The sequence below is a fragment of the Vespula vulgaris genome, chromosome 2 (assembly GCF_905475345.1).
Source record: "Vespula vulgaris chromosome 2, iyVesVulg1.1, whole genome shotgun sequence".
Taxonomy (NCBI): domain Eukaryota; kingdom Metazoa; phylum Arthropoda; class Insecta; order Hymenoptera; family Vespidae; genus Vespula; species Vespula vulgaris.
Window position 1 is genome coordinate 2,936,228 of NC_066587.1, and position 23,140 is coordinate 2,959,367.

General features: G+C 36.3%; 1 protein-coding gene across 11 annotated transcripts in view; it reads left to right on the forward strand.

The window, feature by feature from the left end:
• Positions 1–2,411: 2,411 nt before the first annotated feature.
• The window catches only part of LOC127072813 (neurobeachin), a 195,799-nt gene continuing 175,070 nt past the window's right edge, over positions 2,412–23,140 (forward strand). For 8 of the 11 annotated variants that reach the window (XM_051013551.1, XM_051013553.1, XM_051013548.1 and 5 more), the window contains exon 1: positions 2,412–5,343. In XM_051013551.1, the coding sequence (XP_050869508.1) occupies positions 5,140–5,343 (204 nt within the window). In that variant the 5' untranslated portion in view covers positions 2,412–5,139. The remainder of the gene's footprint in view (positions 5,344–23,140) is intronic. The other 3 variants (XM_051013554.1, XM_051013558.1, XM_051013547.1) reach the window with 2 other exon arrangements.

The window sequence follows — 23,140 nt, forward strand, 5'->3', positions numbered from 1 at the left end:
ACGGAAACATCAAGGAACCTCGAAGGGAAACTGTAGTATAAGAAACAAAGTAGATGGAAAGCAACTCGGTATCATCTTCCTCTCTTTCCTTCCGCATCGTCTCGATTTCGAGCGAGTATAAAATCTTTTCGTCATTAGGATACTCGAAAGAGAAAAGTTGGGAAACTGCTATTAAATGGTCATGTTAAAGTTCCTTCCCTCGATCTAGTCCTTCTCTTTCTTTCTCTCTCTCTTTTTTCTTTCTGTCTGTCCCTCTTTCTTTCTCTTTCTCTCTCTCCGTTTCTCGACGATGCACTTTCGAAATTAGCTTTTCCCAAGTAACGTACGGTTGCCCAAGGATCTGAGATACGCGTATGTATATGTGTGTGTGTGTGTGTGTACATGTGTTTGTGAAAGAACAAAACACTAGTCCGTCTCGATGGTTTGCGCGCTATAACGTTTCGTACCATAAAGGCCGTTTAACCGTTAAACGTATAACGCGACGTTGCGCACAGCGTCACGTTTAATTCTTCGACTTTCCCAGGAAACTACGATGAAGTTTATTAAGCCCACGGGAAAGTTTGCGAAGGAATACGGTGACCGCCTCGCGTATGATGTTGTACCTCCGTGAAATCGTTAGTTGAACGTTAATTCTCTCTCTCTCTCTCTCTCTCTCTCTCTCTCTCTCTATCTTTCTCTTTCATTTTCCTCATCGCAGAGATTAGAGAATGTACTCGTAATTCCTGTGAGAATTTCGTTCACGTACGTAAATGGAAGAAAAGAAATGAAAAAAAAAGAAAAAGAAAAATAAGAGGAAGATTCTATCGTATATTAAACGAAGTATCGTTCTTTTCGTTCGAATTGATAAAGAATTAAATTTGTTATACATAAAGCTTAATTTTATTTATTTCGTAGATAGTCCTCTCTCTCTCTCTCTCTCTCTCTCTCTCTCTCTTTCTCTCTCTCTCTCTTTCTTTCTCTCTCTCTGTCTCTGTCTATGTGTTTCTTTCTTTTATTCATTCTCTCTCTCTCTCTCTCTCTCTCTCTCTCTTTCTCTGTCTCTCTCTCTCTCTCTCTTTCTCTAAACGAAAATCTCCTCTCGTTCTATCGCGAAATCTTCATAATGAATCTCTCTTAAGCCGCTTAAAGCCATTAGCAAATCATTATCTTTCAATGGTTACCTACGATGAAAGGATAGACGTCGATGATAGCAACGACTCAAATTCGTTGGAAGTATGATCCGTTTGAAGCGTTCAATTTGTATTACTCGATAATAATGGAGAAATAAAATAAAAGTATCGTAAAAGCATTAATTAATTCGACAAACATTCGGGAACAAAGCAGATTAGATTTCTTTTTATCTTCTTTCCTTTTGTTTTTCTTTTTCCTTCTTTTTCTTTTTTCTTAAACAAGTATAAAAGCAAAAATAGAAAAAAAATATCGCAGATCGTGTTCGTATTACAGGATTATAAAAATCACGTCGGCGTGAACGATAGCCGTCAAACGATTTCTTAATTTTCGATCGTAACGAATGAAAACGAAAGGGAGTGTGGTAAGAAATAACTATCGAAAATAAATAAAAAAAAAAAAAAACAAAAACAAAAGAAAAAGAAAGAAAAGAAGAAGTTATCGCAATAGTCCGATGATATTTCGTCGTCGAACGAAGATATGAAACAGGTTGAATTGTGTTAGCGACAGCGTGCTCGTTCATAAGACGAGTTATAACGTCTGTTGGATATATATCGGTTGGATCTGTAAAGAACAAGTAAAGAAAAGTAAAGAGAAGATAGGAAGAGAAAGGTAAAGAAAAGAAATGAAAAGAAAGAAAAAAAAAGAAAAGAAAAGAAAGGAAAAGGAAAAGCAGAAAAGAAAGAAAGAAAGAAGGAAGGAAGGAAGGAAAGAAGGAAAGAAAGAAAGAAAGAAAGAAAGAAAGAAAGAAAGAAAGAAAGAAAGAAAGAAAGAAAGAAAGAACGGATGAGAGAGATAGTTCCCTTTTGAGTCGTTAGCGCAGTGCGATTCCGTGTGCTCGACGAGTCAAAGAATTCCGCAAAGGGGAATGAAGTGTGGATGCACCAAACGATAGAAGAAATAGAGTAAGAAGGTTGATAGGAAGGAAGGAAGGAAGGAAGGAAGGAAGGAAGAAAAGAAAAGAAAAGAAAAGAAAAGAAAAGAAATAAAGAAGAGAGGAGAAGAGAAGAGAAAAGAAGGTACCGATAGATGGTTCGCGCGCGCAACCAAACAGATGTAGATGTGAGGAGTCGGTAGAAATGAAAAAAGCACCACAAATAAAAATCTTTTGGGAGTGGTAGTGGCGTTGCTATAGCTGCCGATGATGCTGGTAGTATTGGTGTGGTGGTGGTAGTAGTGGTAGTAACGCGGTGGTGGTGGTGGTGGTGGTAGTGGTGGTGGTGGTAGTAATGGTGGTGGTGGTAGAGGGAGAGAGAGAGGGAGAAATGATAGAAGAAGAGAAGAGAAGAGAGACGAGATCGGGATATCGGGGACGTGGTTGGGGGTGGCGCCGCGGGCCGCGCCGTCGCCCAGCATCCCTCGTTTCCCACCCGACCACCCTTCTAAAGGCGTACCCTAGCACTGAGAGAGTATCTGCTAGTCATACGCCGGCCCGTTGCGAGCACGCTGATACGGCTCGCGTGTACGCTTTCGTCGTCCTCGCTCGATCGTGTACCGATCTCAGTATCTTATTCTTTACATCGTTCCCGTTCCGGTTTAATCAATCCAAAAAAATCCAAAAAAAGAAAAAAAAAGATAATAAGAAACGATTTACGCACTGCCTATTTATTAGTATATATATTTTTTTTTTTACAGTGTATAATTCTCTCGTGTTTTGTTCGTTTTATTTGTTTTCTCTCTTATCCTCGATCGTTAGAAATCGATCTTTCAATCTTGATAAAATTTTTGTTAATTTTAGAGAAAATCGAAAGTTCGAGTTGAATTTTATTCGTTAATCCGACGTTCCTGTTCAAAAGGATTTCCTTTTTTCTTTCTTTCTCTTTCTCTTTGTTTTTTTTTCTCTATTACAATTACTGGTACTACTGTTGTTACTACGATTCTTTCGAAATTCGTGAAAATTGTACGCACGAGAAACGAAATATGTACAGTCGTTAGTTTCGAGGCTGCATTCAGATCTCGTCAGAGCCCTCACATGGTCTATGTTTTGTTCCCCGATCCACCACCACTGGCTCCAATCGTCGTGGCTCCCTCTCGTCGTCGTCGTAGTTTCATGCTTCTCGTTTCAGTGACGAGCTTTACTCGCGACTGAGATACAAGAGCACGTTATACGGTGATATATTTCTAGAGCGACTGGGTACTGTCGTTAGAGAAACGAAATACTTTTTGGTGTTGGTCGTGTTCGCTTCGTGTCAGATCAATTTTCAACAAAATGGATAAATTGACCGTCGTTGAAGATATATAATATAAAAGAAAAAAAAATATATTTCAAAGACTTAGAAGTTAGTGTCTAGAAGATCTCGAAGAAACATCGAAGACGATGTCAAAGGTATCGTCGAGCACTATCGTATAATAACTTTTGGAGAAAGAGTTGATTGGAGGTGAATCGAATGATCGATTTTGAGAATCGCACGAGCAATTTTTTCTCAGCGTGAAAAGAACGCAAGTGATCGTTCACGTTTAAGTTTCTTTCCCCTCTTCTAATACTTAAGGACGAAGGATCTCTATATTCGAAGAAAAGAAGAAAGAAGAAGAAGAAGAAGAAGAAGAAACAAGAAGAAACAATAATAAAAAGAAGAAGATACATTAGAACGAAGTCGAAGCTAGAATGGATACTTTTCTAATAATCGGTATTTGCTTTCTCTGCTACGAGATGTGCGATTTGATAAGGCGTTACTCCACGCCGCAAAATACAGATCTTCATCGATCGGTCGAATCTCCCGCGACATCGCCACCACCACAAAGGATTTTCTCGATTTCACGCAAGATACAGAATTCTTCTGCCACTTGCTGTCAACGATAGATCATACTACCACTGCACAATTTCCTTTCAAATGTACAACAAACGCTTTTTATCTTTCGATCCGACGGCGTTACATGGCTGATGACGAATAATATTACGATGATCGACGCAACGAGGAAGATCATAAAGGAAGACTCCTTTCTTCGAAATTCGATCCTATTCTCGAGAAGATCTATATAATTTGCGGATGTTAATTCGAAAGAATATTTCCCTTATTCGAATCGATAATTCTACAAGTTTCGAACTCGATGATTTCACGGTGAAGATACGAAATTCGTCCGATACCGTGTTCTCTTATTTTATTTTTAATAAAAGGATCTGTTAACACCTGTCATTTTATTATCGAACGATTCAATTGTTACTTCAGTTCGAAACGAAAAATAGACTTGATCAACGTGCTCTACCAAGTGAATATTAAATTTGTGAAACCCGAAGGAATCTGTCCGGCGGCGGAGTAACGAAAGAATCAATTTTCTTTACGACTGTTTGCGTTCTGTTAGCCAACAGTCGTAAAAGCCGTCGCATTGATCATCGGAACTCATCGAGTGCAACAAGAAAGTTTCACCTCTCGTTCTCTCAGCCTTCCCCCCCCCTCTCTCTCTCTATCTTTATTTCTCCTTCTCTTTCTCTCTCCCTCTCCCTCTTTATCTGCGTATCTCTATCTATCTTGCGATATCTACGTACGTAAATATATTTTATGGCATCCCATCGAGGTGTGCGTACTTACGTACGCGTGTCAGTGTCGTAAAATTTGACATTCGGGGATAGTGCTCGATCCTGTTGCATGTTTTAACGACGTTTTATTCATACGGTCTTCTCAGATTAAATTTATGGACTTTATGTTACGAGTGATAAGAGTATATGAAAGAAAAGAAAAAAAAATCTTTTTCCTATAAAAATTGTCGCGTTCGTCAAAATATATATTTCGATTTTGAGTGTCGTAAAAAAAAAAAAAAAAAAAAAAAGAAAAGAGAAAAAAAAGAAAAAAAGAAAAGAAAAAAAAAAACAAGAATAAAAAAGATATATATACCTACATACATACATACATACGTACGTACATACATATATACATATATATTTGATTATCGTCAAAGACGAAATAAGGATCACTCGCGTGACTCTCGCGATCCGAAAGTGATCCGAAAGAAGATCCGAAAAAGGGAGTAAGAGAAATGGACTCGCTGGAACGACTAATGAGCGCCGGTTCTCACCATCCATCCCTTACGGCAGCCACGCGATCCCAAAACGCCTTTGTGCAGGCCAATCTCTGCTCCGTGATTGGTCGTAAGGGTCGACACCTTACCGGCACCTTCTGTTTGACCGGAGACACGATGGAGGGTATCATTCAGTGCCTCGTCTTTCTTAAAGCCTTTTCGGTAAGTACCAAGGTCCGACCAACGATCTTTTACGACTTTTATATCCTCTGATCGTTTAATCGAGTGACGAATAATAAAGTGCATAAAGAAATTCAATTTTTATGTCGAAGATGTGCGTACAATTCCGAAAAACAAAAATTTCCGATTCAACTGAAAGATAAAGGCAGAGAGAAAGATATATTATTTTATTTCTTTAACGAAGAAAAAAAAATGAGATCGTAACGCGTGCCTTTCTTTAAAGATAAAAATGATGATTTAAAAAAACTTCCTACTTTCTATCAAGTTTACCGAACGAATATCACAATCATTTTCAGTTTCATCCTCGCGATATCACCGATTGATATCTTTCGAAGTAACGAAGACTATGACTTTTTATTCGCGAATAGAGTGCTAGGAGACGCATGGTTGAATAAGTGTCGAAGGATAAGAGCTTCGTCCGGATGTCCCGGTCGGCTGGCTAAATCGTCGATAATGAGAATTCGGTGTCGAGTGGAATTATTCTCAAGGATCATCCCTCCCCCTCTGCCCCCCTCTTCCTTCTCTTCTTCTATCACGGGAACGCGAAAACGGCTTTCGTTATCCGATTCGACGATGTTATCGATCCTCAGCCCTCTTTTTCCTTCCTACCGCCAATCTTGTTCGCGAGCTTGGAAAAAGTCGTTGCGGTGAAATTATGATTCAGTTCGATTCCTTTTTCATTTTAAGGAAATCTAAACGTACGATCGTTCGGGCTTTTCTCTAATACTAATACAAATATCAATACCTTCGCAAGCACTTCTCCTTGGTTTCCCTACTTTCTCGCGCGATTTTTCTTTTTTCTTCTTCTTCTTTTTCTTTTTCTTCTCTTTTCTTTTCTTTTCTCTCTTTTTCCTTTTGTTTTTTTTTTTTTACGAGATCGCGGGAGTTAAAAGTTTTCTGAATATTTCTTTTTTTTTCTCTCCCTCTCGTCGCTGTGCTTTGAAATCTGACGTTTCCTGACTTCTTTTCTCCCCCTTTTTCTTTTCCTTTTCTTTTTCTTCTTTTTTTCTTTTTTTTCTTTTCTTTTCCTTTTTTTCTCTTTACCCGTTACTCCCCGTACTAATTGGGAGAAAGTTATTACAAGATTATTTCGCGATAATTTCAGATGATAAATGTTATTTTTGAACGTTGAAATTAAGCTTTACTATGGCGGACGATTTTTAGAGAAGAAAATATCGAAGTTTAGATAAAATCGGAGTTGTGAAATCTTACGTCTGAAAATGTTAAACTCGATAACGTAAAAAAGTAATCGTAAAGAAGTTAATCGTAATACTTGGGAATTATTTTCGACGGTAACGTTAACCAAAGTAATAGGATAGCTAGCTTGGAGGATATTCGTGAAGGAATAGAAGTAGAGTTGGCAAGTAACGAGAGAGATACCTGAATAATTCCTTCTCGAAAGGATCCTTTATCAGAACTTAATAAGACGATCGTAAAGGAACTTTCGAATGCTTGCCGAATCCGAATTCTAATTTCAAATCAAACTGCGTCGCACTTGAAAACGGAAGATATAGAAGAATAAATTCGTAGAAAGAAACTAGTTGTTTAATTAGAGAGTTCTTTTATTTGGCAATTTATCAAAAATTTTCTGGCTATGTTCTTTTCAACGAAAACGTTATAACTGAAGATGAGAAAATGTTTTACGGTTTTATATACGTCTGGTGTATTTCTCATGGTTCTCCTTGTCGTCTTTGTCGTCGTCGTCGTCGTCGTCGTCGACGTCATCGTCGTCGTCGTTGGTTGCGACGATGGCATCGTTGACGACGCCGACATCGTTCTTGGCTCATATAGATGGCATTCTTCGTTTCCTTCGTGAAGAAGGAGAGAGAGAAGGTAGGGTCGGGCGACGAAGGAGACGATAACATCTTCGTGAGGTTGCCTATGAATTTTTATCCAGTACGCCCACAGCCACGAGCCTCAGGGGAATTGCGAATCGTGAGCGAATGAGCGAACGAGAAAGAGAGAGAGAGAGAGAGAGAGAGAGAGAGAGAGAGAGAGAGAGAGAGAGAGAGAGAGACGGAGAGAGAGATATGCTTTAAAAAAACTTCGCCTTCTTTTCTCTCTTATCACCAGTCTACTCGTAGCCTGATGGAAGTTATCAACAAGACTAGAAAACGTAACGAGTCTCTTTCCATCTTCTCGCACCCCTTACAATCTCTCTCTCTCTCTTTCTTTTTATTTCTGTTTCTGTCTCTTTCTCTCTCGTTGAAACGATCAAGCTTCACAAAAATCACAGTTTCTTTTTCCGCTTAAGCTTTTCGACCGAGCTGCTTCGTGTAGGTCCGTATAATGTGGTTGGCGTTAGGTCGGAATACGATTTTAGCTTTGAAGAGGTGATGAGATACCTACTACTCACTTCCGCTGTGGTTTTTCTACGTTCGTGGCTACGTCCGTGTCGTCGTCGTTGTCGTCGTCGTTGGAACGAAGCAATTTATTCCGCAGCACGCAACGTTGCTTCTCCTTGAAAACTCGCTGCTCTGCGAGATTTTCGTTTAACGACTTCGCGAGTTTTCAGTCTTATCTTTCCCTTTTTGCCAACTCTTTTCAGTACCTCCATTTAACATTTTTCTATGAACGATCGATATTAATGACTCGTTATATTATTATTGTTATTGTTATTGTTATTGTTATTATTTTAATTTCATTTCTTTTGCTCCTTCTTTTTGTTGTTCTTTGCTTTTTTGTTTTTATTTTAATTTATTAATTTCTTTTATCTCAATTTCTTCTTTACCCTACACGCAATCTCCTTTTATCGGTTTGTTTTAAATCTAAATCGAAGTACTATTTATTTTTAATCATGCCAATCCATAAATCAGCCAATTTTCGTGTAATCGTTTTATATTTGAAAAAATTTATTATAATATCGCGTATCGTGGCGATTATTATCGATAGGTATTCGATCCTATCGCGAAATAATAGAATATTAAATTTTACTCTCCGATAAGTAAAAGAAAGAAAAAAATATATATAGAACGCTTAGAAAAGCGATTGATAGAATACAACAAAAAAAAAAAAAAGGGAACGATGATCGATATTCAGATATATCGAAGGTCTAAAAATGTTTAATCTCTTTTCTTCGTATTCTCTTTTTCTCTTTCTTTCTCTCTCTCTCTCTCTCTCTCTCTCTCTCTCTCTCTCTTTCTCTTTCTTTCTCTCCCTTCGAAGCGGTTTTTTTTATATGAAATTTTTTGATATTCCAATGAGAAAGAGGAGACCGACCCAACGGTTCGAAAAAAGTGAGAAATAGCGCGTATCCCGTCAGCTAGCTGCTTGGGATTACGATAAAGCTTGAAAATAAGCTTACGTGGCATAAGTTTGGCTTCGGCGACTGCAAGGAAGAAGGTTGTGAGTCAGCCGAAGACGATATAACGGTTAGAAAATCTGTAAGGGTGGTGAGGGTGAAATTGGAAGGGGGAAGTTGAAGGGTGCGGTGGTTGTTGGAGGGATGTTGAAGGAGAAAAGGAAGCAAAACAGCTTCGATTTTCCGACGTCGAAACGACGAGATATGAGATTACACTTTCCCGAAAACTATTTCTATTAAGTCGAGCTCCTACGAACGAACGTTAGAAACCACATTTTTTTTTCTATGGGGGAGAAGAGAGGAAAAAGCGTACAGGAGCGTTTTGTAACTGGATACGGCCCTGATTGTAATAAACTTGCTACATACGTATTTAGATGTTTCTCGTGTAACGGGTGCCGTGTGCACGTTGGTAACACGTTTTACGTATCGTGGTGGAGATAACGAACGAGCATCGAGGATATTAATAAAAATATAGACGAGAAAATAACGAGATCCTAGCTTGTTTTCGCACTTCAGCTTTGTTTTTTGTGTTTTATTTTGTTTTATTTTATTTTTCCTTTTTGTCTCTCATCTTTTTTTATTTCTCTTTTTTAAGTCAGTATATACTATCTCCTCGCTTCCTTTATCTTTCTCATTACAGTTCTTCGTAATTTTCGCAGCTCAAACGAAAACCTCCTATCTCTCTGCTACTTTAATCTTAATATTTGCAATACGTGATATCATTTCTCTCGAAATGATTTGAGATAAAAATTGACAAAAGGAGTAGCGCCGGATAAATACCGTGACAAAATTTTCACACGTGCGATCGATACACCGTTCGCGTACGTGATTCTCCAATGTGAGTAAAAAAAGAATATAGAATAGAGAAGAAGTGGAAAGAAAAGAACAGAAAAGAAAAGAAAGAAAAGATACACGCGTGAAAAACGTTGTTGGTAATTGTCGTCCGTCCGATCGGCTTTTCATCTAAGAGCGTTTGCTTCGATTGCGGATTTTTGCGTGTAAAAAATAGCATGAAATAAAATGAGAAAGAAAGAAAGAAAGAAAAAAGAAGCTAAAAAAGAAGAGAGAGAGAGAGAGAGAGAGAGAAAATAGGAAAATTCCGAACACTTATTTTGTCGTGAAAATAAATCGCATTCGTGTTAAAGCTTCGGAAGTTATACGTTCGTAGGGAATAATCCACGGAGCATCGATCTGCGTTAAAAAGTGTGTGTATGCGACGTGTGCGAACAGAAAGCGCGGGAGGCTCTGCGCTTTTACGCAAAATCAAATTACGTTTCCAAAGCTCTTTGTACCGATTCAGGAACGTTTCAGAAAGTTAGACGGAGGCTTCGACCATTTATTCGAGTTGCCTTTGAAAGCCGACGTTGAAAACGACTTTCGAAAAGACTGAACCATTGCTTGTCTTCGTACGAGTAGCTCTCGATCTTTACACGCGTTTTACGGGAAAAAAAAGAAAAAAGAAAGAAAAAGAATCTATTAACTTTTATCTTTTTCTTTTTTTGTATTACACGCGCAGAAAACGTTGGAAATTTATCGAGACATCGGTTGAACCCACGACCGACCCTTTTCTTTAAAATTTACTTCTTCTTCCTTTTTATTCTTTTTTTTTTTTACTTTCTTTCTTTCTTTCTTTCTTTCTTTTCATCGTACCGGTTTTGTATCACATACAAAACTTTTTTTTGTAGATCCAAAAAAGACAAAAGAAAAGAAAGAAGAAAGTAGCACGATTCGTGTAATTTAAAATTCTCATTTGGTTAAACGGACGTCGCGAAGTGAAGACAAAGTTCGCCAAGTCGAATGAAGTACAACGATAATAAAATTCAAAGAATTCTTCTGCTTGACAGTTCGGACTTTGGACGAGACACGTGATATCGTGTTAATTATTACTTTGCTCGGGCTCTACGGTAACAGGTCTCCATCTTTATTTCTTTTTCATGGCGTTGGTAATTAAAGGAAGCTTTTTCTACTTTTCTTACATTAGCCGTCGGCGACGGTACGCGAAATTGTCTACGCTTTCGACGAAATTTTCAAGAAAGTTTTTCATCAGAAGATAGTCCTTTTTATTGTCTACCCTTTTCGTGCAAATTACTCGTTTAATAACGCGACGAAATACACGATGTACATACATAATTTTTATCGTTCATCAGAAAGATACCTAGAAGAAATTCTATTCTTTTACTTCATCCTTTCTCTTTCTTCTTCCTTTTCGTTCTTTTCTTTCTTTTTTTTTTCTATTTTACACGTTACGATGACCATCGATTTTCTCACATAGATTTATTGTAATCCCCTGTTGTTTGTAATTATTCAATAATGCCACGATAGTGTCAAAAATTAAATCTATTTTCACGCAAGTAGATTTCTCTAGGGGAATATCCGATTGAACTTTTGCCATATTTGACCGCATTTAAATAAAGAATATTATATATATATATATATATATATATATATATATATATATATAGAGAGAGAGAGAGAGAAAGAGAAAGAGATATCCCTCTTCCAAATTTCCACCTTACATTATTTTGCATTTCGTTCATTTATTAGAAAAGTCAGTTAAAATATGTTCGTTGAGAAAGAATGAAAGAAACAAAAAAAAAAAAGAGAGAGAGAAGAGAAACTAGGTCCTTCCAATTTTTTTTTCATTTTCTTTTTTTCTTGCCGATTTTAACGCTGCACTTTAATTGCGCAAATACAAAAAATAAAATATCGCGCCGGAATACAATGGTTCATTTAATCACGCTCGGGAATTTGTTAAATAAGTATTAGTACTACTTTACTATATACACATACACGCATACATTCTTAATGCGGTTTTACCAACGGTACAGACCGTTTAATCGTCTTTGTTTTTTTTTCCTCATTTAGTTTTTCGATGCGGTTAGACCGCGAGCCAGTTTAGTTTGAAAATTTTCTTGCAAACAAACAAATAAAAAGCAAACGAAAAAATAAAATATTGTAAAATTTCCCCGTAACGTTAATATCCCTGTTTAATGGCAATGTTAAAAATGTAGATTTTTCGCGAAAAATCTTTACTGGTATTTCGAGCGATCTTTAATCGTAAAACTGATTTCTTTGTTTCCTCCTATCTCTATTCTTCTTTCTCCTTTAACTCTACCCTTCTTGTTCCTTTAAAAATGCTTTATAAAGTTGATGGATCTAAAGTGCTTATATACCTATATATTATGTATTATATATATATATATATATATATATATATATATATATATATGTACATATACGATCTACTGGTTATATTATTCGTAGGAAACTAACAACTGATATACATTCAAGGTATTTAATAATGTTTTATGTTCGAAATACATACTTTCTGAAATAGTTTCTCCATATACCATGCTCGAATAATTACTTAAGTTGTGCTTAATTGAAAGATTCTAATTTGAACTAGACTAGAATCCCTTTGTTATTTCATCTATCTTTCTCTGTCTCTCTCTTTCTCTCTCTCTCTCTCTCTCTCACTTTCCCCATCTCTTTATTAAGCATTCTCATCATAGAATATTAAAACTAACGAGAAGCTATAACGTTCTATAATATTAATGTATCTCCTACCTCATTTTCTCTACTCGTCTCGATAGTAATATCGATCCAAGTATAAACTCACACACTACCATTACTATCCCTTATTTCAAACATCAAACGAATTTTGATTTGGTTACTTTTGTAAATATTTATATCAGAGTAAATGGAACGCTCTAAAACAACGTGACTTTCATAAACGTATCTCGTTTCTCTTGTGTGTATGTGTATGTATATATATACATATATATATTATACACCATCGCATGTTATAGGAGTAACATGTCTCTTTCATGTTCGACAACTTTTGATTCGATTTCATGGAGAACGGCGAAATAAATTAACTTTATTGACAGATACGTTCCAAAGGGTGAGGTGAAAGCAAACGGTTCTTTTCTAGCGACGCACTAGCGATTGGCACAATTCCTTTGTAGGAAATACCGTATCTACCCTATTGCAAAAGAGAGATAGAGAGAAGAGACAAAGAGAGCAGGGACATAGAAATTTGAGGTATGGCCAATGTTTTCTAGCAACGCCAATACCAATAACACTACCACCATTACCATCATCACTAATACCACCAATAGGCAACTACACCAATAAGAGAAGTCACCATTTCATTTTGGTTGACGTACAAACATCGACCTCGTCGCTAACAAGTATTTCATGGTATGCGAACACTTAAGTATTCAATGTTCGGTTCAAAGCCGGTTTACTCTATTCCATCCTTTTCTTCCTTTATCTCTCTTTCTCTCTTTATCTTTCTCTTTGTCTCTCTCTTACTATGTATTCAATTGCACCAATGTTTTCAGTCGTATCTCCGTAAATTTTCTCGAATTTCATCAGACTCGCTAAGTGATACCCGCAATCGATCGTATCGTTAATATTTATCTTAAGATAATAAGAAAAAAAAAGTTATCGTTTTATTTGTCCGTATTAATATACTTTAGTACGTCTCGCTCAATGTTCGAAATATTTTTATGCGTTGCAACGTTTGCAATAAGATATGACGTAAAAAAAATATGTATGTATGTATGATTTACGTTGATATTATACGTTCGAAAGAAAAATCGAACAAATACCTACGTCTCCCTCGTTCTTCTTTTTTTATTTTCAAGTATTTGGATGACGATGGGCGGATTCGCCGTCGTTAACCTTCCGTCCAAAGTATTAAGATACTTTTGCAGTTTCCACTTCATTTACCTTTCAACGCTATCGCCGCTATTACACGAGCGAAGATTTAAAAGGTTCCTTTAACGAGCAGCTTCATTAAAATTTCAGAGAGGACGAAGAGTATTCTGTCGTGGAATGGAATTGAACGCATTTGTATGCTTGTATGTGTTTATATACCCTGTGTGGGTGTCATATGTGTTTTCTCCTTTTTTCTTTTTTTCTTCCTTTATGTTACGAAACCAACACAAAAATCACGAACGAATTTCGATGGTACATGGGGAAAATGTATGGTAGACGGAGATAAAGTAAATGGACAATTACGAAAGAAAAATTTTCATCGGTTTTTAACGAAGAAAGGGAGAAAGAGAGGAAGAGAGAGAGAGAGAGAAAGAGAGAGAGAGAATATTACTTTACAATTCCTTTTTCCTCGTTAGTATTTTTATTTTTTTATTTTTTGTTTTGTTTCTTATTTGTTTCTTATTTTTTTCCATTTTCTATTACCATTTTTTTTTTATTTTTATTTTTTCACTTTACTTCCACCCTTTTCGTGTTTGCAGTTGCAGTGAAGTTTTACGATCGTGGTCGGACATAAAGAAGACTTACGATCGTCTGACTATCGCCATTTGCTACTACTTGTCGATAACATCGTCGCCAATGAATACTCTGATCCTAGGAGTAACACTTATTATCACTTGTCTTTCTATTCAACAAGAACTTGCATACTTTTTTTTTTATACTTCTTTAGCATTTCCAGGCAATAGTAAAAATACATATTCATTAAGTTAAGTTTCTAAACACGTTCAACATATTTTACCGTGGGTACAGGCTACTTATGTATTTTCCTTGATTTAATTTAATTTCTTTTCCTTTTTCTTTTTTTTATTCTTTTCTATTAGCAGGAAAGTAATATGAATATAAACAGAAATATTTCGAGACAAACTCCTCGAAATTATTATATATTTTATGAAGTTGAATATGTATATATGTATTCGTGAAATAATTCAATGATACTCGAAACTTTAGCGAGGGTGAAATATTTTTACTCGATGTACATTTACCGAACTGAGCTTTCTGGACGTTGATATATGAATGAATTATGCAAATGAAAAACACACTCGCTTAACTTTTTCATAACTTTTCATCGTTTCTTTTTGTTTGTAATTTAGTATGAGTAGTATGATTTTCGACGTTGGAATAAATATCATTTCTCTCTCTCTCTCTCTCTCTCCATTGAATACCATTATCAAAGGTATCTTGTTATTAACATGCTATCGATTTCTCTTCGCTTATCGATCTTTATTCTCCTGGAAATATTATGCCATATGTGAAAGCAACAGCTATCACATTCTCTCTCTCTCTCTCTCTCTTTCTCTCTATCTATCTCTCCCTCTTTCACTATATCTCTATTTCTCTCTCTTTCTCTCGTTTCTCTCTCGCTTTGGTTATATACCTAGTATATATGAAAGGGAGAGAGAGTTTTCCATCCTCCAACTAGGTACATGGCAATACGAAACCGTAGCTCCAAATAAGCCGCAAAAACCACTGCGTTATTAACCCTTGGATTATCAAGTAGAGCGCCTTTGCGACGTAGAGGCTTTCGCGAACAAAAACGTTATATGAAATGGACACAGGGAACGAGATTTTTCTCTCTCATTCCTTCTTCTCTTTTCTCTTTCACTCCTTCTCTCTCTTTTTCTCTTTTATGCAATAGCAACTCCTTTTATTTTGAAAGCATAGCCGAAAGGTGTTGAGCGAAGCTCGTGGCCACTTGTCCTCGAGTCAGTACGATAGTGAAAAATGTATCCTTTTCTAAACAAGAAAGATAACACGTGTTATGGAAGATTCTAATAATTTTTTACTCTATTCTTCGCGTTTAGAAAACATTGATCGAACGAACGAACGAAAGAAAACAATACGAAACAAAATACGACAACATAGCAACAATAACAACGATTATAACAACAACGACAAAATGTAATAGACGACTTTATCAAGCCTCGAATATAAAAAAAGGACGAAATCGAGTCCCTTTTGTTTCGCGATCCCATTCGGTCGATCCGCAATTCATCGGAAACCCGTCAAATTTTAATCCAATATGAAATCTCTCCTCGTCGAATCTAGAGCGAACGAATTTGGTCACGTTTGTGACTTTATCGTATAACTTGTCAAAATTTTCCAAAGAATAAAGATGTCGTATTACGAATGTTACAACGAATCTCGTATACGTTTACATCAGTCTTCGAAATACTTAATCGAATGAGAATGAATGATGTAACGGTGATTTGTTTTAATTCCCATACGATTTTAAATGAGTGTGTCGTGTGATTCATTTAATTTCAAGTATTCGTGAACGATCTCTTATTATGTTTATAAAATATAGTTATACAGATAGGAAAATATACTCGATAAAAACTCGCGTTTGAAAAATTCGAAAAAAATATATTGATATAACTACAGTAACGACGTTTTTATATAATTTTGAACGATCGTATTGCTCGCTCTCTTTCTCACACACACACACACACGTAAATACGCACGCACTATACGTCCTCTCTTTTGCAATAATTTCTCTCTCGTCAAAAGCTACGAACGGGGCTGAATCTCATCGCAACTCGAAATTACATCGTTTCGCTCGAAAAGCTGGAATCGCTGTTAAACCGTTAACAAAGTTCGAAAGCATCGAGAGTCAAATATCTAGTTGTTATCAAATTTCTGATTTCTTTTTTTTTTCTTTCTTTCTTTTTTAATTTTTCTGGGATTTGTTTTCTCTTTTTCTCTCTTCTTTTTTTTTGCGCACGATTATACACCGCCATATTTCGTATGTCGAAGGTATTCATTTCCCGTCCGTACATTTTCCTAACTCGCTTGGCTGGTGTCATTATTTATTCTTTTAAAAGAGCTGAGCACCCTCTTCCAGAGTTCAAGAGTATATTGTTCCTTCTTCTATTTTCCAGGGGCGACTAAAATTCATCTATAGCTGTATTCCCTTTAGAAGAATAACGGAGACAATGGAAAATAGAATGATGAGATTATTTCTCGATCGATTATTTCACGAAAATCCATTGAAATATTTAATCCACTTAACGTTATCTCATAATGCATTTTCTTTCTATCTCAATTTGAGACATCGAACGTTGTTTGTTGTTGCTATGTTAAAAAAAGAAAAATCAAAGAAGAAAAAAAGAACAGAAAACGAGGACAAATTGCAGGTATATTTAAAGTTTCATCGATATTTCAATTTTGTGGGTTCTACGGGTTAATAACGTATCTAGATAGCTTATTAAACCAAACTATAGATCGTTCACTTGACGTTAAAGAAGCGTAGTGATTTTCAAGAGTTTTTATAACACCTAATAAACCTTGAATGACGAATAACTAGGATAGCAACGAAGCGTTATTATCGCTCGACGCGAGCGTGTATTTGATGCGTTGGTAATTTACATAAATTATCTTGGGTGTACGCTGGAAGATGATAACGCGGAAGGTATAATCGCATTGTATATTGCAAAATGTATATAGTTCGATATTTACTTGGGAAATATATAATAAACTATTTAATTTCTTCTAACGGGCTAATTATTTAACAAGCCTTCAACTTGAGTACCCATTGCCATTATATCTTATAAACATGAACGTTGATAATGCACTTTAAAAGGGTTTTCAAAAGGTTTGGAAAATCGTTTAATGTTTGTATTACTTCTTACGTCAGTACTTTATCGTTCGAGAAAATAATAATTAATTAATAAGACGATTAAACCGACGATTATCGTATTACGTATCGTCGAAAAATAGCATTTTCAATTATCCGAAATTATATGTATAGTAAGAGCGAAAGATAAATTATATTCATTATTATTAAGAATTATTTCGCTTTATATTACTAAAGTTAATTTCTTTTTTAATAAGAACCTTTAAAGGCATTAAAAAAGTTTGAAAGTTGAACTCCTGTCGCTGTTCGATACACCGGCCAATCCATAACTTCGATTTTACATGGAATCTATCAAAAAAGAAGTGCCATCCAAGTTTTTATTGGCATCGACGTCGTTGGGAAAGGACGTCGACGAAACTTGAAGAACGATGGTAAACTCGAAGGTAGACGACGTGTCGTGTTTTGTTCTGTTTTGTCCTGTTCTGTCGTATCGTATCGTGTCGTGTCGTGTCGTGTCGTGCTGCTGCTGCTGTGTCGTGTCGTGTCATGTCGTAAGATGCAGCGCTAATGTGCTATCTGAAAATGGATTGTCGCTATAAGGGATTCTAACGAGGGTATCAATAACCAAAGCTATTAGCATTAATGAAGTACGTTTAGTGTTCTAATAGTACGTGTAATGCTTCCCTTCCCTTCCATCTCTCTTCTTGCCCTGATATTAATTAAAGTGAAAATTTTAAGTGTGGTCAGTAAGTCACGTTCTACGTACACTCACTCATACACAGAGAGACGTACGCAAGTATTACGCATCTACGGATATACATAGATCTACGAAAATTGCAAAGAAATGTAATTAAATTAATAAATGGGATAACAAGGGTTTCGATAAAGCGACGATGATAGGAGAATTGAATAAATTAATTCAAGAAGGACGATTGAATTGGTTAATGATACGAAAGAAAAAAAAAGAAACCCTAATAAGGATAATGAAGTAGGAAGTTAATTAAGTACGCAAGCGAAACGAGTTTTCAAATTTACAAAGTTACCAAACCTGCAAAGTTAGTGACTATATTTTTTCATTTCCCGTCGGTCGTTTATTAGGAATGACGAATCGAATTCTCGGCTTTATTTCGTTCCAAAAACGTTAGTATTTACGCACGGTATTGTTAAGCGTGACGCGGTGAAATTACGAGTGTCAAATCGATTCTTGTATAATGAAATTCATTCATTTTCAACGTTTGGAATGGAAGGATTAAATGCTATTGCAATTTCGTTTGTTCTCGTTTCTCGATTGGACAGGAAAAGTAACTGGACGTTGTTGTCGTTGTCGTTGTCGTTATCGTATATAAATGCATATTATCAATAAAGAAAATATCGAATTTAAATATTTTTAACGGGTCGTTGAAATAAAAGCTTTAAGCTAAATTTTCAACCATCTGGTCGCTTTATCTTTTGCGGCCATTTTATATATATAACTCAGCATCATCCCATCGTGTGTTTCTCTTCGATCTAATCGTACGAAGCATACGCGAGGATAAAATCGCGCATTTACTCCTCGTGCACCTTTAAGAGAATACCGCTTTTATCTTCACCACGAGATCCAATTTATATACTTTATTCTGCAATAAATGTTATCCAAGGTACGTTGTTATAACTTTCAATGTTTGGTTACTAGATATTGCTTGAACCTTATTTACATAAAGCAATGCGAAGCGTTTATAGGTATATTATGTCGAATAAAATTCGAATTTTATCTCAAGAAATTGTTATCGATTATTAAGCGAACATAATATGTTTTACACTCGAAAAAGTAAAGAAGACATTACGGTATTCACATTTTTCTGATATGTATATATATTGTACTCAGATCTCATTTAAAAGTCATATCGTATATACTTTTACCAACGAGTTTCTCGAATGTCCGACAAATATTAAGAATAGTGTGATTCGAACGCGATAAAAATCGATTCCCCCCTTTAGAACTTAATCATTTTCTTCGACGTCATGTAGCGATCCTTTGAGCATTCAGAACTCTTGAGAAATTTAGCGATTACGATAGGTAAGGAGGAGTAGCGTAGGAGTAAGAAGGAGTTATCGAGACGATCGCTCGTTATTCCTTTGACAGAAGCTTTTCGAATTGGATGCTTGAAAAATGAATCTCTACAAGAGGCATTTAATTTCGCTACTCTTCCTTCTTTCCTATTCGAAGATTCTTCCTATGACGATAGGAGCGAGCGAGAGAGAAAAAGAAAGAGAGAGAGAGAAAGTAACATAGTCTGGTGAGTTTCGTGAAAAAGGGCAGAGTGATCCAGTATTTTATGCAATTAAAATTAAACGAGATTTCTTCTGTGATGCGACACGGTAAACCTCGTTTTCTCGCGAGAGATGCTCAAAGTATAGAACGACCATGAGTTCTCTCTTCTTTTCATAGGCTCTTTTCACCCACGCAACGTCGCTCCTGAGATTTCGTAACGTCGAATGAATTCCACGTAGAAATAAAGGAAAAACGGAGCGTGACGAGTTGCTACCTCGGTAATTTCCACCTCGACGCCCAAGATTTTTCATTTTCACGCGTTAATTCGCTTATACGAGTTACCTACATCGAACATGCATTTGACCCTTATCACGTCGACCGGAAGTAAATCCTGTCTGACCCCGCAGGAGATCTTTGTATTTATTTACGTAACATTTATAAACATTCTTATTAACGATCCAGCCTTATTTTCATACAAAAGATTTTAACTATACTTTTTCTTCTTCTTCTTTTCTTTTTTTTTCTTTTTCTTTTTTTTTTTCGATGGTTGCCTGGCAAACGTTCGTATAATGTATTCTTAGAATGATAAAGATAGATTTTGAAATATCTTTCGTTTCGAGAAAAGAAGTTTCGTAAGTACAGTTAGGTTAATAATCGTACGGTAGAAAGAATGGGTTCGAGTTCAACGAATAAAATGAGATTAGGTAAGTGTTTCGATTCCACTCACGAAACATATCAAGTATCGATCCTGAAACAAAGGACGAAGAGAAAGAGAAAGACTTTCTCATTGTCCGTAGACATAATCCGAATGAAATTGGAGGGTTAGTCGGTCCGTGAAATCAACCGTTGACCACGATTACCATTAACAGGTCCACCCTCGTTAGCTCGTTACGCGACTTCTTCCTCGTTTGAAATTCCTCTTTCACTGAAAGCGATCTAATCGGTCGTACATGCAGTTGGTTCTAATTGAACTTTCCAACTTTGGAAATGCTAATATCAACGTCGACGAAGCATTTATAGAATCGTTACTACCTGTTTATCTCACGTACACTACTGCTCTTTTATTTTTTCTCTCAAACAAAAAGAGTAACACAAGTAGATTTTTATTTTTTTATTTCATTTTATTTTTCCTCTTTTTCCAATGCCATCCGATCAATAATTTTACGACTTTTTTTTGTCGTTAAACTAATCTTTTTCTAATATCGAACTTGAGTAATACTATAGTAGTAGTCAATAGTAATAACAATAGATAATATCAATAGTAATATCAACAGTAATAGTCAATGACTCGCAGTAGTAGTGATATGTGATCGGATAAATAATTTATCAAACACGTTCATGGAATAAATGAGGCAAAGTTCATCAAGCAAAATGTATATCAACGGTGATACGGTAAGATACCCTTTGATCATTTGCCGAGAATTGACATGATTTTGTGGTACATATTGTTACATGGTTATAATTGGAAAATCGGATTGACGAATCGGGAACATCGACGTATAGATACGATTCGGTGAACGACGTTCGAAAAATGTTCTCCAATACACACATCGATATCTCATGCTTCGGAAATACGCTTCGCTCGTTATAACGAGCACTTCATCGTTCGCAAATTTCACATCTCCTGAAGAGTATATCATCGAGGACGCGGTATTCGCAGCGTTTCGTCGATGAATTTTCCGATAACTCTGCTCCGGAATCGATCGAAAGTGCATACACAGATTTTTTGATTCTCTTGAAATACCAGTTCTATATTAACCCTCTCTCTCTCTCTCTATGTATATATATATATGTGTGTATATATCTCTCTCGCTCTCTGTCTCTTTTATTCATTATTTTTTTATTTTTTGTTATTATTGTTATTTTTATTATTTAATTTTTTTGCGACAACTTTGTATCGCTTTCCTTTCCCTTCTTCACTGAATTTCTAGATTCGTCGAAATAAATAAAAGTCTGCAATAAAGAAAGTAGTCCGTATCCATGATGATAAAAGGAACAGAGCTTCGATATTCGACTTCGATGTACGTTATCGAGAACCCTTTTTAATCCACCCCTGGGGAACCTTCTTTGATTCCTTGATCTCAGAAAAAGTTTCAATAGAAATCGAAAAAGTCGATAACGGAATTTGCGGAACGTGACGTAATGTTCGTTAGTAACCGTAGAAAATCCTTTCCGCGTTATCGGATCGTCCAATATCGAGACGAGGTAGTCTCGAAAGAAGTTCTCTCTCTTTCTCCTTCTATTTCTCTCCTTCTCTCTCATTCTTCCATTCTATCATTTCATATAATTTTCACTTGAAACAATTCTCCTTGGGAAAATCGAAATGTTAATAAAATGGTCCACAAAATGGCGCCGCTTATTTTCTAGTCTTAGAGGATGAAACGATTCGCCCGGAGGACTAATTACAGGGGTACCTGCGTCACGAAATCAATTGTCAGCCGCAATTTCCTGATGCAGGTAGATGCCGGGAACTCCGTTAGGCGATTAGGAGCCAGGAGATACGATTCGAGGTTAGGACGGTTACGGTTACTTGCAGAGTCCTTCGATCGGCCGTAAAGGGTTGCTTAATTACTCCTCCATTTCCTTCCGCACAATTGGAATCGGATTTCTCTACGCGAGAACGACATAATGCCGTTCGGGTGCTTCTCCAGCGTCGTATTCGTACAATAATACGCTCCTGGTAATTCGGCTTCGACTTAACAATTAACGTACGATTTAATAGTCTTGCTTACACGTCTGGTGATTATCGTTATTGGGAAAAAGAGAGAGAGAAAGAAAGAGATAAAAAAGAAAGAAAAATACAAATTCACGATTCGAACCATTTCGAATAGTTTTACAAAATTCTTATTACTTGATCCATCAATTTGTCATCCACGTTATCATATATCTATTACGGTTCAAATTAACTTCATCGATCCTATCCATTTTCTATAAATATATGTTCCCGATTACTATTACTATAGACACGTTCTCTACGTTCACCACGGTTTATTTCCATTCCCCATCTGTCAATGTACGGGATGCTTTGGTCTATCGTTCTTGAGACAGAAATTTATTGCATCCCTAGTCTCGACAGAGAATTTGGTATTGGGTTAAGGATGCCTGGGGTAGGTGGACTCGTACGTATAACGGAGCTTTGAATTAACTATTAAGTCTCTCTCTCTCTCTCTCTCTCTTTATATATATATACCTCTCTATCTCTCTTCTCTCTCTATCTATCTATCTATTTATCTCTCTCTCTCTCTCTCTCTCTCTCTCTTACTCAGTCGTCTCTTTCTCTTTAAGCATACGAGTGTAGGGTGGTATGTTGCGCGCAGGTAAACATATCTTCGCTTCAACTCAGTGCGCATTCTCGCGTGACGGCAACGAAATTGGTATACTTGTTTGACTCTTCAGACGGATAAGAGTAAGAGTAAAAGAGAAAGAGTGAGAGAGAGAGAGAGAGAGAGACAGAGATTTTCTGCTAGTACAACGTATAAATATTACTGTCAAGATTTTTTTTTTCTTCTTTCCTTTTTTATCTTTTACCTCTTCAAAAATTCGTTTATCTTCTTATTTCAGACTTAACTAAAGAATAACTTCGATATTTTCGAGATAACGAAACAACGTATATCTTTGTACTTTACATTTCCCATGTAACTAACTCGAATTTTTACTTGATCTAACATTTTTGACATATCTAGTCGAGTTAGCATCAAACGAAGTTCGGCAATGCGGTTAAATCGTGTTTGCCTGCGACAATGATACAAAGTTAATCGGTTAACCGTGTTTCCCTAATACCATTGCAAACTCTAAACACATTTACGTGCGGCAACGTCAAAAGCATTTCAACGATTTCATTAATTTCCGAGAACGGACAATTCTATCAGAG